Below are 15,574 nucleotides of genomic sequence, written 5' to 3'. Positions count from 1 at the left end.
TTTTGGTAAGAATTTGATGTTGAAGCCCTCAAAAAGCCAATTAATTTGCCTGAAAAAATAAAATAATAATCCTTACAATTTCTATAGGGCCTCCCACTGTCTCCTACTGTTCGGTGCTCGGGACCTAATAAAACTGCAGAGGTCCTGATGAGGCCTATTGTTGTCACCTTACTGAATAAATAAATAAATAAAGATCAGTTAACCAAATATCTTGAAGTTAAGTTCATGTTCAAATCGAGGTCTCTGTTTGGAGTATGGAAGCTGCCTCAACATGCTGGCATACATATGAATATGTGAATCATATGTACCGGTGCTCGTAGCCGCCTCCTGGGGCTGTGGGCCGGCACAGATATTTCTATTCTTGTAACAGCTTGACCGAAACTGAACAGAAAATAATTCTGCCCTTGATCTGCGGGAGTACATCTGCACATGTGTTTAATACAACACCAGTAGATGGCAGCAAAACCTGATGGGTAAAAACAAGTATTTCAAACTAACAGAATTGTTTTGCCTCACTTGATCACTCAGGGGCGTCATCTCCCTGCAGTTGAGATAGTTAAAATGCTAGAAAGTAAAATGTGATAATAGAACTGATGAGATGAGGTGATCATGAAGCACTCAAGTTCACGTCTGTTCAGTATATGTGAGAACAAAAAGGGAGAGAGCTACGGAATGTGTGATATAAGTGACTCGGGTTCATCGGGGTCGATCAAAGTATAAAACTTTGAGCATGAAAGATTAACCATATAATTAATCTATCTCTATCCACTGAGAACACTGCGCTCTGTAACACAACACCCTGCGGTTCCAGAGAAGGAGAAATGTAACTTAATACCATCAATTATGTTTCCTGGTTGACTCACAGTGGTTATATGTGAGAAGTGAGAACGAAAGGTCTCTCTCATTGCGTTGTCACAGAGGGTTGTAATTCCTCACAGCTTCGGGTTCCAGAGAAGCACACCTTAGGATTTCTGTCGGCAAACACAAAAAGACAGAACAAAAGGTTTCACACTGCAGAGGCTGAAGCTGCAGCACCGAGTCACAGCGGAGTGAAGAAACTACTGTTGAGCTGCTCAGTCTCCCAGTATCTATCCATCTATTAGTAATAATCATAACTATAAGCAAATAAAAGGAATAACAGTCAAGTTACTGGTGTAAATTAGTTAAAAAAGAACCTTTCAATTCCAATACATGTATACAGTATATGCAGATATGTACACACACAAATATTAATCTACATGCACACATCTTAGTAAATTAAAATGAAAAAACAAGAAAGCAGCTGGATAAAACTTCAGTCTTCAGAGAAGCTATTCATCATCTCAAACATGGTCTTATTGATTTTGATAGTATGATAAATATTTGAAGCTAAATTTCAATATCACATTATGTTTTTCTGGCAACTCTATCCTGATTGATACATTATTAAAGTCTATTTTTCCTGCTGTCGTGTCATAATATTCATGAAAAATATACATGTCTATATATATCACATCTATATCTTAAGCTTAAGGTGAGAGCAGGAGGTGAAAACCTCGGTGTGATGAAACCACCTCGCCCACGACTTCCTGTCATGTGTGTTGAGAAATCTTAAAGGATAATTGGCAGAGATGCACATCCTCAGGCGCTGCTGTTTACACTGGCCTTAGCATCAGTTTCACCGTCCCGCACGATACATTCCCGGACTCTGACTGTCTCATCTCGAGACAGATCTGCTGCTGATGGAAGACAAGGCCAAATATGTCACTGAGCTGGTCTGAGGAGTGGCACAGACAACTGCAAGACTCCTTCAGGTGATCCTGAGTTATAATACCCCAGAGAGAGTGCAAACCACTGTTTGTTGAGCCACCTATACTCACCTGTCTCCCCCAGACAATCTTCATTTGCAGAGAAAAGGTTCAATTACACGCAGATCACTGTTTGTGGTGATGTATCATTATTCCAGATTGATGATAATAGTGGAGGTATGTACTTCAGCACCACACAGAGCAGGCTTTGTCCCTGCACAAGGCGTTTATTATCCTCATTGAGGCAGAGAGGGGAAACGGTGCTCACGAAGGCTCCTTCCTGCTTATCTCAGACAAGGGGAAGGAGCTTCATAATCACCAGGCGTCTGGATGGAAGGCAGCACTCTCTGAAGTCCAATCTCCAGACGCTGAACTGATCACATCTGTCTCACCGTCTCTCACTGTCTCCATTTCAGCTTTCACTTCACGTGATTCAGGTTTATCTTTTCTGGCATCAAAGTTAAATAACACACAATTCAATAAAAGTGATGAAAACATCAGTGACAGCGCAAAATCTAACTTGTATGCAGTATTGTGTTTATTTTGTAGACTTATCACATGCTTAATTTTATATATTTAATATATATTTTTTAACAAACTATCGTTTTCCTTCTTTACCTCAGCTGTAAAACTATTGGCAAAGGTGTTTAAGAATGTCACCATCCCCACACATGTCCTCTATGAATACCTTTAGCGAATATCATGAATATTATATTGCATGCATGTAAAATAAATAGAGGGAATTTGGGTTTTCAAGGATACATCAAATATGAATAACCACAATAAATGGTCAGTTTATATTTCTTATAGTCTGCTAAATAAATTTGTTTGCTGTGGCCTGGTTAATGTTATTGACACTTTGTAATATGTATATTTTAAGATTGACTTTATAAAAGTTAATTGTTTGTGCACTTGTGTACTTTGGTTTGTAAACTCTCATGCCTTAAATTGCACCTTGAAGGGTGAATAAGGTAAATTGTAAACTTAGTTTTCTCTCAGTGACACCAAATCTATTCATCCTCCTCTCTGAAAATGTATTTGATATATAATCCGTTCACTTTACATATTCTCAAACTGTACATATGTTTTTCTTTTTTTTTACACTGTATAGTTTAGTTTGTATTCAATTTATTTTTTTCTATAATTTAACTTACCTTACATCTAAGTATCTTTATTCTTACACGTTACTTATTATTACTTAGTGATGCCTGATGACTCAAATTTCCCCACTGTGGGACTTATAAAGGATTATGTCATTTTACTGTAGAGCTGAAATTATTGTTTTATTATTCCACTAGGATTTTAAAGAAAATTAAAATTAGATATCTTTATAATTGATCCTTAGAGTGATATTAAAGAATACAAATTCTAGCAATAAATTGACATAATGAGTACTTTCCAGTTTTCTAAAACAGTAACTTTGAAATATTATAATATGATCAATATGCAATAAAGCACTGATGTAAATAATGTAACATGTTTAAAAGCAATGATAAATCTGCAGAGGTTTCAGATTGTGTAGATTTAAAATCTATTGACGCTAGTTAGTGTGCCTGAGTGGAGCAGGAGTTTTCTCTTCGCCTTTGTCCCTCGCCTCTCGCTGTAGTTGTGAGGTTGCCTGGAGACGGCGGAAACTTGAGGCAGCGGCGGAGGCAGCGATGGAGAAGTACGAGAAGATCAAAGTTGTCGGACGAGGAGCTTTCGGGTAATCTCCCAGTTTATTTACACATCTCAGCTGTGGAGCGTCACCAGTACAGACCTCTGTTTAAAACACGGTGGTGCTAGCAGTGAGCTAACAAAGCTAACAACACAACAAGGCCTCAGAGTTTCTCCCAAAAGAAAAGTAACGGGACGCGGCAGATGTGCAGCGTCCTCTGCAAACACCAGAAACACGAAGCAGCTTTTGTTCGGAGTTTATAAAACTGTGTCTCTACTTGAAACGCGTGTCTGTGTGAGGAATCTAAATGACAAGTACTTCGTGTACATCATGTACTATCACTTTATGTATGAGATTTGATTAATAGCAGATTCTAGGTCTCCAGGGAAATCCTTCTCTTCCTGTGTAGAGTCTTAATCCAGCAGTATAACATCTGTATAGAAACCATTTCATTTCACCTTCTGGTAAGATGCTGCAGAACATCTGGACCAAACTCCATTAGAAAAACTGCTTATTTAACATTTACAAGTACAGTTGACTGACTGGGTTTTACTTTTATCTGAAAATAAACTGTAAACTCCCCAAAGCTGGTGACTCATTAGAAACATTAAGTTCTTACTTACCTCTTACATTTCTAGTTGCCTTATGACCGAGGATCAAAAACACAAAAGATTCAAGCTGAACTGTAACTTTTTAAAATGTAAAAAAAATGCTTTTTAACATTTGTCAACACTGTTCATCTACATGTGATCTATAGTAAGTCAAAAGCAAATCAAACCATATGTATAAGTTGTTAAATAGTAATATTTATACCACAATAAGCTTGCATCTACATTGAAAATGTTAATAAGCAGTTTTTCTAATGGGTTCTGGTCCAGAGGTCGTTTTTCCAGAGGTGGTCAAACAGCATAATTCCAAATTATTTAGGGGCTCATAACTAATATTTACACCATTAGTGCATTAAATAATTAATTGTGCCTTGTCAGAAAAAATGTACAAGTTGCCAAATATTTTAGTAAGGCGAGTTATAATATCCAGTAAAGTTAACTTCATAAAGCAGCTTTAACATTCTAGCTATATTTGTATGTGTAAGGTATTAATGAAGTACTGAGCAGTTCCACTGGTACGTGTATATGTAGATCTGGTGGATGAAAACAAGACTTTGTGAAACAAGGGAGAAACAAGTGGGTATATGAGAGATCAATTATAACAAATGTGTGTTTTGTGAATACATCTTATACATTCAAAAAGGAGCAGAGTACTATATGTTCTCCTCTTCCTGAAAACGAATGCACGTATATGCTGCCACACTTTTCTTTACATTATTATTCTCCTCAAATAATCTATTAAACTTGTGTGTCAATCATTAAACTAGTATCAACACTCGGGCACAAAAGATATAAACCACAAATCTGCATCTAATTGTTCTTCCTGTTCCTGCCGTCAGGATCGTTCACCTGTGCCGCCGGCGCAGTGACGGTGCCTTTGTCATCCTGAAGGAAATCCCAGTGGAGCAGATGTCACGAGACGAACGTCTGTCGGCTCAGAACGAGTGTCAGGTGCTGAAGCTGCTCCACCACCCGAATATCATCGAGTACTATGAGAACTTCCTGGAAGACAAGGCCCTCATGATAGCCATGGAGTATGCACCAGGTACGATTACTGTAATATCTTATTACACGACCCCCTTTTGTTCATTGTGCAGGAAAATCATGTTTCCCATGGTTTAGTGCTGTAGGGCGCCATACCATTTTTCATCTTCCCGTGTCAGGCCTGGGAAGACTACATGATAACACCTAATATCAGTGAGAGTGGAGGTGATTCGAGGGATAATCGCTCAAGTTTTAGGTTTCATATGAAGGTAAATGCAAGGGGAAATTCTGAGGCAAGACACCAAGACCCAACATTCGGCCTCCATTTACACATTTAGGTTTTCTGTTTGGGTTAAAGACTAAACCTTAAGTTCTGGATGTCTTTCCACATAAAGAGAAATATGACAAAATAATTGGGCGAGATGATTATTCTGTGGATTCGCTTTCCCTCTTATGTTGCTTTTTGACCCTTTGCCTGTTAAAACCATCACTTATTGGCTTTGATATCATCATGTTGACCCAGCAACCAAATCAGTGTCTGAGTTAGTTTGCTTTCAATGGACAGATTTTCTCAATGTCTTCTCCATGCAGGTGGGACCTTGGCTGATTACATACAGAAGCGCTGTAACTCTCTGATGGACGAGGACACGATCCTTCACTTCTTTGTGCAGATCCTACTCGCCTTGTACCACGTCCACAACAAACTCATCCTGCACAGGGACCTCAAGACGCAAAACATTCTTCTCGACAAGCACCAGATGATTGTCAAAATTGGGGACTTTGGCATCTCCAAAATCCTCGTCAGCAAAAGCAAAGCGTACACGGTGAGCGGAGTTCTTTGCCTTGGACATATCTTTATGTCTTGAATTCTTGCACGTGCATGAATGATTGTGTCCTTTCTTTCTTTTTTTTTGCTCTGCAGGTTGTTGGGACTCCATGCTACATCTCTCCGGAGCTGTGTGAAGGGAAACCTTATAACCAGAAGAGTGACATCTGGGCTCTGGGCTGCGTTCTGTACGAGCTAGCAAGCCTTAAGAGAGCCTTCGAGGCCGCGGTACTGAAAACCTTTTCTTTACAAAAATCTCTAACACATATTGATGTTTCTAATACTACTATTTGGTTTATTTTCTGCAGTATTTTTATTCTTATTCTGTGTCTGATATATTCAATATTGCTTTGGCAAAGGAAGTGAATCAAGCAAACATCAGAGCTTCGCTACCTTCGCCACGAGAGAGCAACACTTATTACTTCTCAGAATATTCAATAGGAAGACCCCTGTGCCGCTCAGTGTTTAAGTGTGAAGCAGATTCCTCCGGCTCTTGATTTTAACACAAATCAATAATTCAATCAACTCTTTTTCCTTTAACTCCTGTCTGTCTTCAGAACCAAATTCCACAGTGATTTACCAATTTGGAAGTCTTATTCCTTCAGCAGCGAGTTTGGGGGATTCTTTACACATTTCCAATGAATTCTTAAAACTTGTGCTCGTTCATTTTGCCTTTTCAGAATCTACCCGCCCTCGTTCTGAAGATCATGAGCGGCACATTCGCTCCATTATCCGACCGGTACAGCCCAGAACTGCGGCAGCTCATCCTCCACATGCTCAATCTGGATCCATCCAAACGTCCTCAGCTCAATGAAATAATGGCCCTCCCCATATGCATCAGGCCCCTGCTTAACCTCTACACAGATATAGGCAACGTCAAAATACGCAGGTGGGATCCGAATGCACAGGTGATGAGAAGATGGAGGTCTTAAGGAGACACGCTTTTTAAATCTTTCTTAAAAATCACCTCCTCTGGATTTTTTCAGGATCGAGAAACCACTGTCAACAATGCACCCTTGTCACCAAGGCAGAGCAGGAGGCAGAGTTCCCGGAAACAGGTCCAGAGGTAATTCAGATAATATCTGACGGCCAGAACCACCTGAACCAAACTGATTGCAGTACCTAAACCACACTGATTGTTATTTCTTGGGCTGAAACAGATGGATCATTCGGTTTAGGATCGGGGAAGGTGCACTCCCTCCCCCTGTCCTCGGTGTACACGTGGGGAAGTGGCATCTCAACGCCGCTGCGTCTGCCGATGCTCAACACCGAGGTGCTGCAGGTGTCCCTGGGCCGCACCCAGAGGATGGGGGTCACCAAGTCCGGCCGTCTGATCACATGGGAGGTCTGTGTACAAAATACTTATGTTAAACATACAAGCCTTCTTCAATTAAGTCAATTTATTAATACAAAAATTATACATTTATAACCAGTCTAATATAAAGTAATCCTTGATATGATGCAGCCCTGTTCAACATCACAAACTCAAGCATCAATGTATTTTAAATGTGACAGTGCCAATATAAATAATAAACATTTTTGTTTCTATAAAGGTAGAATTTATGGTTAAAGCTATTGTCCCATATTGCAGACCTAGATCCTAGATTAGATTTTGCAGGTGTAAAGTAGCATCGGATTGTATTTCTACAGCTGTTAAAATGCAGTACGTCATTTTTTTTCAGATGTTAAAAATATCACCGGTAAAGATCTGCTTTTGGTGTCAGCCCCTCAGAGAGCTTCTGTGTAGACTCAAGAGCACATCACAGAGAAGAATCGCTGTGTTGAAGAAGCAGAAATAGATTATTCAGTTGCTTCAGTAGCTCACACTGCAAACAGATTCAAACCAAAGCAAGCATCGTGCCATTTTCCATTTTCTGGATTATATTGAACTGTAGGAAAATGAAGGAAATCAGTTACAGATACTGGGGTAAATTTAGCAGGTTGGGGAATATGTGTGTTTAATATTAAAATAAGTGCTGGGAGGCAGTGAACATCACAGACTGATGGTGTTTAATCATCTGTCAGCGGGTGGATTTTCCAGTTGAACATGTTTAGTTTAGTTCAGAAAAGTCTAATTATCTGTCTGCACACAAACAACTAATAACCACAAATTGTTGCAGGCTCCGTCAGTGGGATCCGGTGAGGCCAGCCTGCCCGGCGTGGTGGAGCAGATGCAGCCGCAGTTCATCTCTCGCTTCCTCGAGGGTCAGTCTGGAGTCACCATCAAGTCTGTGTCCTGTGGTGATCTCTTCACCACCTGCATGACAGGTTGGTGGGCTTTTCCTGTTTGGAGATAAAATCAAAGAGATCACAGCCATGCTCAGTGTAGAAAGGAAGCTTGGCTGTTGATTGTCTGCACTTAACGCACCAGTGTTTTTTTCCCCTTCATACTAACCCTAACCCTTCATACCCAGACATTTTAAAGTACAATTGTGTTGAGCTGAAACTGTGGTGCTCTGTTAGTGTTTTGTGTGATGGTGTGTTGTGAAAGCTGCTTTCAGTATATCCATCATCACAAAGCGGAAAACACAGGATTAAAGACCTTTCCTCCCAGCTCACATGCCTCTCATCATTTTTCACTGTAGTGATGCAGATTAGCATTTCTAAAATAGGGATTAGAGGTATTCTGTTGGTCCACCGATGAATACACCTACACTCATCAACAAATAATGCCTCTAATCCCTTACTCTTTATTTCTCAATTTGCAGACAGGGGCATCATTATGACGTTTGGAAGTGGGAGCAATGGCTGTCTAGGACACGGTAACTTCAATGATGTAACACAGGTACATGTTCACTCTGATTAATGCACACTCAGTTTGCATTTTATTAGGTACACTTAAACTTAAACCAAAAAAAAACATGACAAACTTCACGTTGTTGGCCATTTGACCTTTGTTGGACAGTTGGCAGCAGAGAGACAGTATGACGTGCAGCAATTGAGCAAAAGGAAGCTGCATCACTATTGGATAACATTTCCTTTATTTCTCTGATTTTGTTCTCAGCCCAAGATAGTCGAGGCCCTCCTCGGCTACGAGCTGGTTCAGGTGTCATGCGGCGCTTCCCACGTTCTCGCCGTGACAAATGAAAGAGAAGTATTTGCCTGGGGAAGAGGAGACAATGGTATCGTAAATTAACTGTTTTAGAATCCGCTCTGTCTATCTTTTCAGCATTTGTTTGCCTATATGACTGATTAATGACGACAGCTCATCAGCACACAACATGATTGTTGAGTCTCACTCTGTCTGGAAGGTCGCCTGGGGCTCGGGGACCAAGACACCCACAACTCTCCGCAGCAGGTGTGTTTACCTGTGGAATTTGAGGCCCAGAGGGTCATGTGTGGAGTCGACTGTTCCATGATTGTCAGCACCCAACACAGAATTATGGCGTGTGGAAGCAACAGGTAATTATTGTATTCGTCATCCTAAAACACTGATCATAAGTCTCAGTGAACACCGACTGAGGAGCTCGTGATCGGCAGTGAAACATCCCTCGTTTCTCATTTAATGAGAAAACAGCACTGCTGCACTTTGTGAAAATGATCTACTCGTGTTAACATTTTATAAACCAATCCTTCTCATCTGCCCCCTGTATGAACTCTTTCTTGTGCCTGTGGGTGGTGGTAGATTAAAGGTGCAGAGAGTGAGTTTCCTGGTTCGCAACCTGTGAGACAGCATTCTCCCAAAGTGACAAACACTTTGTTTCCTCGCATCGTTAATCCCTCACTGTCACAGAGACTCAGGACAGGATGTAGATGTGTTTGTAAGAGGCACAAATTCAAAAAATGCAGCTCAGCAGTTTCAGGCAGCAAACAAGAAAACTGATTTAATATTTACGGGTCTTGTCACAAAGTTATGTTTATATACATTCAAAACTTTGCATCAACATTCAACTGTCTCTGTTGAAATACTTAGATTTTGTCGTTTTGTTGCGTTCAGGTTCAATAAGCTCGGGTTGGATAAGATAACAGCCGAAGAGGAACCGAATCCCTCAAATCAAGTGGAAGAAGTTAATTCGTACAGCCCCATCCAATCAGCGCCGCTCGACTCTGAGAAGATCATTTACATTGACATTGGAACGTCCCACTCTGTTGCTGTTACAGGTAAAGAAATCATTAAGGTCATTAATGAAATCATTATATTATATAATATTTTTGACATTTTGACGCGGATTCTTTGGCGATAATACATTTCTGTGTGATTTCTTCTATGATGGTGCGAAATAGGAGAAGGTCACAGTTTCACTCAGCACCAGCCAAACTAGTTTTTTCAGTTGTTGCAGCAACAAATTTGTTAGTTTCAGCTCCCAGATGGTTTTGTTTGCATCACGACTTTCACAAAACTCACATTTCTCCTCCAGATAGGGGTCAGTGTTTCACCTTTGGCAGTAACCAGCACGGCCAGATGGGCTGCAGCTCCCGTCGCAGCAGCCGTGTGCCCTACCCGGTACCCGGCATGCAGGGCATCGCCATGGCAGCCTGTGGAGACGCTTTCACCTTAGCTATCGGATCTGGTGAGTAGAAGGGAACATGTGTGATATTTTGACCTTCTCTCACTTTTTTAAGGTCTTAACCACGTCTACAGGTGACCTCTGCTCAGGTTGACGACAGGCTGCAACGTATATGAGGTCACCAGATCAGTTGACCTTATAAGAATGATAAAGGTGTGATGTGTCAGGTGCTAACAAAAGAGTGTAAGATATCCGTCAAGCTCAGACTTTACACACCCACACACAGACTTAACGCTGCAGTCAGACCAAAATCCACTGGATAAAATAGACTTTCATGGTGAGGCCAAGAACAAAGAGGAGAGGAAATAGCTGGGTTAGGATTGGCTGCAGTCCACAGAGTTGTAAACCAAGTAGGGTTTTATCAAAATCTGTGATACTGTCACTGCTGCCAAACTGGTTCCACTTCTCTGCCACTTTCTTCTTCAGCTCATTCGTGGGCGACGCTTGTGCCACAACTTTCTAAATGTGCAACCAAAGCTTTGATTTTGGTTACTTCATATGTGATAGATTTCAGATTCCAGCATCAACAACTTGCACGTTAATATCCTGTAGATGGTATTATGATTTACATTGCAGCGACATATCCATTAGATTTCGGTTTAATTTCATTGAGCAACCGTTTGTTCATGGTTCAGACATTTACCTAATATTAAGAGCCAGGTTGTTTCATCATTTATCAGAGCTTTCCCATTTATAACTATGATTTAGAAGTTTGAGACAAGCACTTTTTAAAAGTCTGACGCTACAAATGACATGAAAAAGAGAATTAGAGGAGATCTCAGGATATTACAGATGTGCAGAGGCTTTAAAACTCTTGTGTTTTGTTGTCACTGTTTGCAGAGTTAAATGAAAACTATGAAGTATTAATTTAAAAGCATATCATAAACAAATATTCTTAAGCCAGATTATGAGACTTTGATGGCTTTGCATTAACAGTTGACAGTTGCCATTATGCAGCTGACTTAAAAAAAAGAAACATTTTCAATATTTTCAGTCATTGTTAATCCCTCAGTCGAAAGGAGTTGTTCAGAGCTGTGTGTGAGATGCAGTTAATACAACAAGGTTCATCTCTGCTCTGAGTGGAGGCCGCATTTCTCAGATATCTGTGGTTTTAGATGCTTTGCATGAAAACAGCTTTTACAGCATTTTAAACTTTGTGACCACACGACAGGAATCTGACTTAAAAACATGGTCACTGGGATGGATTGTTGTTAATCCTCTGCAAATTGAAAGATTAAAACTAATGGTTAGGTGGAAAATGTTTTGTTGGAAAATGGTTGGCAGTCATGTAATCTATACAGTGGTTTCAGCTAATGGAGTAAAAATACAAAACCGCTGGTACGGTCTCCTAAACATGTGGGTTAACGTGTGTGTGTGTGTGTCTGTCTGTGTGTGTGTATGTGTGTGTGTGTGTGTGTGTGTGTGCACTCGTGCGTCTCTCAATGTGTGTTCTGTCCTTAAAGCTGGGGGCGACATGGTAAAAATGACGTATTGTGCCAGTTCTCGGTTCCCTGGGGAGAAATCCGGCGGTGCCAGCCATGGCTGTCGGTTCTCTTTGTTATTGAAAAGCTTTGTTCCGCTTCCTACAGATTGAGCCATTATGCCGCCACTGCAGGAGAGACAGAGTCATCAGTTAAAGATTTGTGTGGATTAATGTGAAGAAACAGCAAACAGCTCCTTGTTCCCCTGATTTTTTTCTTTTCGTTATTTCACAGAAGGGGAGGTGTACACCTGGGGAAAGGGGGCCCGTGGCCGCCTCGGCAGGAAAGAGGAGGATTCTGGGATACCAAAGGCAGTGCAGCTTGACGAAAGTCACCCGTTCATGGTGACATCAGTGGCTTGTTGTCATGGCAACACTCTGCTGGCAGTGAAACGTAATATTTTGCTTATTACTCTTTGTTAACAAACACTGGGACGTGTCGGGATGGGGTGAAATCTGTCAGGGAGAATATGAATCCTCTCAGAAATGTTTTTCTGTGGAGAACTGTGAATGGATTCATGTGTAAGTCTGAAAGTCCACTGGCTTAAAAACATGACGACAGCTCTTTTTCACACAGCCTTTACATCTGAAAGCATTTCCAGTGTCAGGCAACATGTTGTGACTAGTTCCTTTCAGCCATACTGGAACTTGTTTGGTCCAGTTTTGCATTAATGATATAGATTTGAGTCTGAGCTGAATCCCGTGGCCACGTACCTCTTATGATGGACACCAGCGTCGGTGCAAAAGCCAGAGATCCCGACGTGAACTGAAAAGCAGTGAAGGTGGGATTAAATCATGACTCTACAGTCCAAATGAAAATAGCTGCAGATTTAGGGAAGATTAAACTGCAGCACAATTTAATAAGTAACAGAGATGTTGGTAATCCTTGCTGCAGGCTGCAGGCTGCAGGGCGGCTGTTTGAACGTTTCCTGTGACTTGACCCACGAGACAATGGAGACCGAGATCAACCAACACTGAAGAGGCACTAATAGACATTTAAATAGTCTAATTGATAAACTGGCTGTTATCAATAATGGAACATTTCATTTTCATCAATTTGAATCAGTTACATCAATTAGAAAGAAGAATGTCAATCCATAGAGAGACATTGATGAAAATAAACAAAAAATAAACATCTTTAGGAATCAAAGAAGAAATAATGTCAAGAAATTAATCTAAAGACTTAAAAGTTGGGTCAATATCCTTCAATATCTATATCTATATCTATAATATCTATCAATGTGTGTCAACAGAAGACAAAGGAATACATAAAATAAAGGTTTTTTTCTTTGGAGCGCTTTTATCAATACAAGTATTTTCCCTCCATGTTCAGGGCTGCAACTGAGTTTATTTTCTTCATTGTTGAATCTGCTGTGAATTGAATAATCATCTGTATATTCATCCAATCACAAAACGTATGCGTGATGATGAAAACCAACCAACCGTCACTTTTGAGAAGATGGAAGAAGTAGATTATGCTGACAACTGTCTGTATTAATTATCACAATAGGTGATAATTGAGGAGTTTGTGTTAATCTACCTATAGATGAATTGCTGCCTCTTGTTACAGCTTTGCTCGAGGATTCTGTCCAGAGATGATTTTGTCCTGAAGAAGAACCGGCTCAGCGGCCGTCCTGCAGCCCGGCGGCCGTGTGAGGTGACGGCTTCCTCCTCCAGCTGCGGTTCCGTTGAAAGATTTCTTTTCATACTGCAGCTGCGGCCTCAGGTTTTCACTTGGTCTTTCTCCTCTGTATCTATGCTTTTTTTTCAGGGATGAATGTTTGTGCCTGATTCAGTGTCTCTCATGGAGCAAAGGTCACAACCTGAGTATCTCACAACCAGGTTGGATAAAGAGAGGTTGTAACATTGTGACTGAAGCCGGACTGCAGGAAGTCATTAGGCCGCTTTCATGTGGTGAACTATTGTCCTCTCCCACTTGCAGCGTGAGCATGATAAACCATGAAGCTGGTTGGAGCTCTGTTTAGTCACTGGTGAATGTGATGATACAAAGCACAGAAGAGAAAAGAAAGGAGCCACTTGGGAGTTCATCAGTCAAATGAACCAAACGCATTCATCTGCATCACGTCCTCAGTGGTCACATTGTGCTTTATTGGATTAACCCTCACATACATTTGTAACCCAGTGTTCAGACCAGATAACGACCTGTTGTTCAGGGTTACACAGAAACAAGCTTTCATGGTGTTAAAGGGCCTGACTGTGTCCGAACCCACTCACTCTGTTCTTCTTTTTCTAAAGGGAAAAGTAAACACAGATTTCAGACACTTGTGAATAATCTACATTTAGGGGATCGTTAGTTGGAAGAACTGTTTTCAGTTTTCAGTATAAATCTTTGAGGAGCACTCACTCGGACAACCTAAACACTCACAGAATATGATGGTCAATAGATATAGTGCAATATACATAACTTGGTAGTGATATTCTAAATGAGAGGATATATATATATATAATTGTTTAATATATTTAATTTACTAATCTAAATCTGCAAAGAAACCAAATCTGCCAAATTTATTAGGGTTGATTAAACAGAACAATATTTACCTCTGAAATGTAGTAGAGTCTTAATGTTGGATACCATCAAATGAAAATACTCAAGTTAAATCCAAATACCTCAAGACCCTATGTAGTTGCAGTATTTACCACCACTGGTGCCTTGGAGTCAAATATTGTAGTAAAATAACATGTTTTTTCAACTATTAATTAGTATTTGTAGTTATCAGAATATTTTCTTATGTTAAAGCTTTTAAAAACACTTGAGTACAGCACATAGAGAGAAACAACTGGTGTATGTTATATGTGTTTATATTAGTGTATGTTGCATTAGAGGATGGTTTCACTGTGCATGAGCCTTAAATTAGAGACGCTGAGGTTTTCAGAAACTGAGAAGTTATTACATCTTTTTAATATCAAAACCAAAAGCTGCTGAAATAAATATTTAAGTACAAGTGGATAGGAAACGTGTGTATCTGAACTGAGAGGTTTGAGCTTAAAATAAAACCTCATCACTTTAAAATTATGAGATAAAAATCAACATCGCACCAAATATGCACCACAGGATTTCTCAGCGACAGTCTGATTATACCTTTGCTTTACTCTGCCCCCACAGTCTCACATTAATCACCTGATTCATTATGTACGTTCCTTTATAACTTGATTAACAGATTAATGATCAGCCGCTCTGACTATTGTAATTATCGTGATATATAATCAGTTATTATGTTTTAATTAATGTATATCTGAATCTAAACGTATTTATGAAGGTTCTTATGTTATTTTTCAAACTGTAATCACATTTTTAATGTAATTATTGATTATTTAAGATGCATCCGCACCTTCTATGACGACATGGACCATTTACTGTGGTTGCCTTGTGTGATGATGTAATGATGATGTAATCCGGTGGCAACACAGCTCGTGAGAGAAGATCCAGTTGTGTGGATATGATCTTCATTCCCAGTGTTTAAAAGGATGTGCACTTGATTTTTTTTCATCAGAATTGTAACTAAAGTCAAGCATTTATTTTAAATATGTATATTTATACTGGTCACATTTGTATCATGGATTAATAATAAAATAAAGACAAAAATACAGAATACCTTCATTTTGTGTGATTGCTCCACCACCAGGGGGCGTCTGTCACCTCTCACTGCACTGTATGCCACTGTTTGAGGTTAATTAGACGTTTTAACAATTAAATCTTCACAAT

The 15,574-nt window shown here is 40.0% G+C and overlaps 1 protein-coding gene across 1 annotated transcript; it reads left to right on the top strand.

The window, feature by feature from the left end:
- Window positions 1-3,445: 3,445 nt before the first annotated feature.
- Window positions 3,446-13,460, top strand: nek8 (NIMA-related kinase 8). The gene is made up of 15 exons (XM_061073662.1): window positions 3,446-3,492; window positions 4,892-5,097; window positions 5,628-5,860; window positions 5,959-6,090; window positions 6,543-6,751; window positions 6,849-6,928; window positions 7,023-7,207; window positions 7,983-8,130; window positions 8,571-8,647; window positions 8,867-8,984; window positions 9,114-9,264; window positions 9,800-9,963; window positions 10,221-10,373; window positions 12,086-12,244; window positions 13,421-13,460. The coding sequence occupies exons 1-15, from the start codon at window positions 3,446-3,448 to the stop codon at window positions 13,447-13,449; spliced, it is 2,091 nt and encodes a 696-aa protein (XP_060929645.1). The 3' UTR covers window positions 13,450-13,460.
- The last annotated feature ends 2,114 nt before the right edge of the window (window positions 13,461-15,574 follow it).

This window comes from Limanda limanda, chromosome 6, assembly GCF_963576545.1.
Source record: "Limanda limanda chromosome 6, fLimLim1.1, whole genome shotgun sequence".
NCBI classification, from domain to species: domain Eukaryota; kingdom Metazoa; phylum Chordata; class Actinopteri; order Pleuronectiformes; family Pleuronectidae; genus Limanda; species Limanda limanda.
Note: the sequence above shows the minus strand (reverse complement) of the source record. Positions and strands in the feature narration are given on the sequence as shown.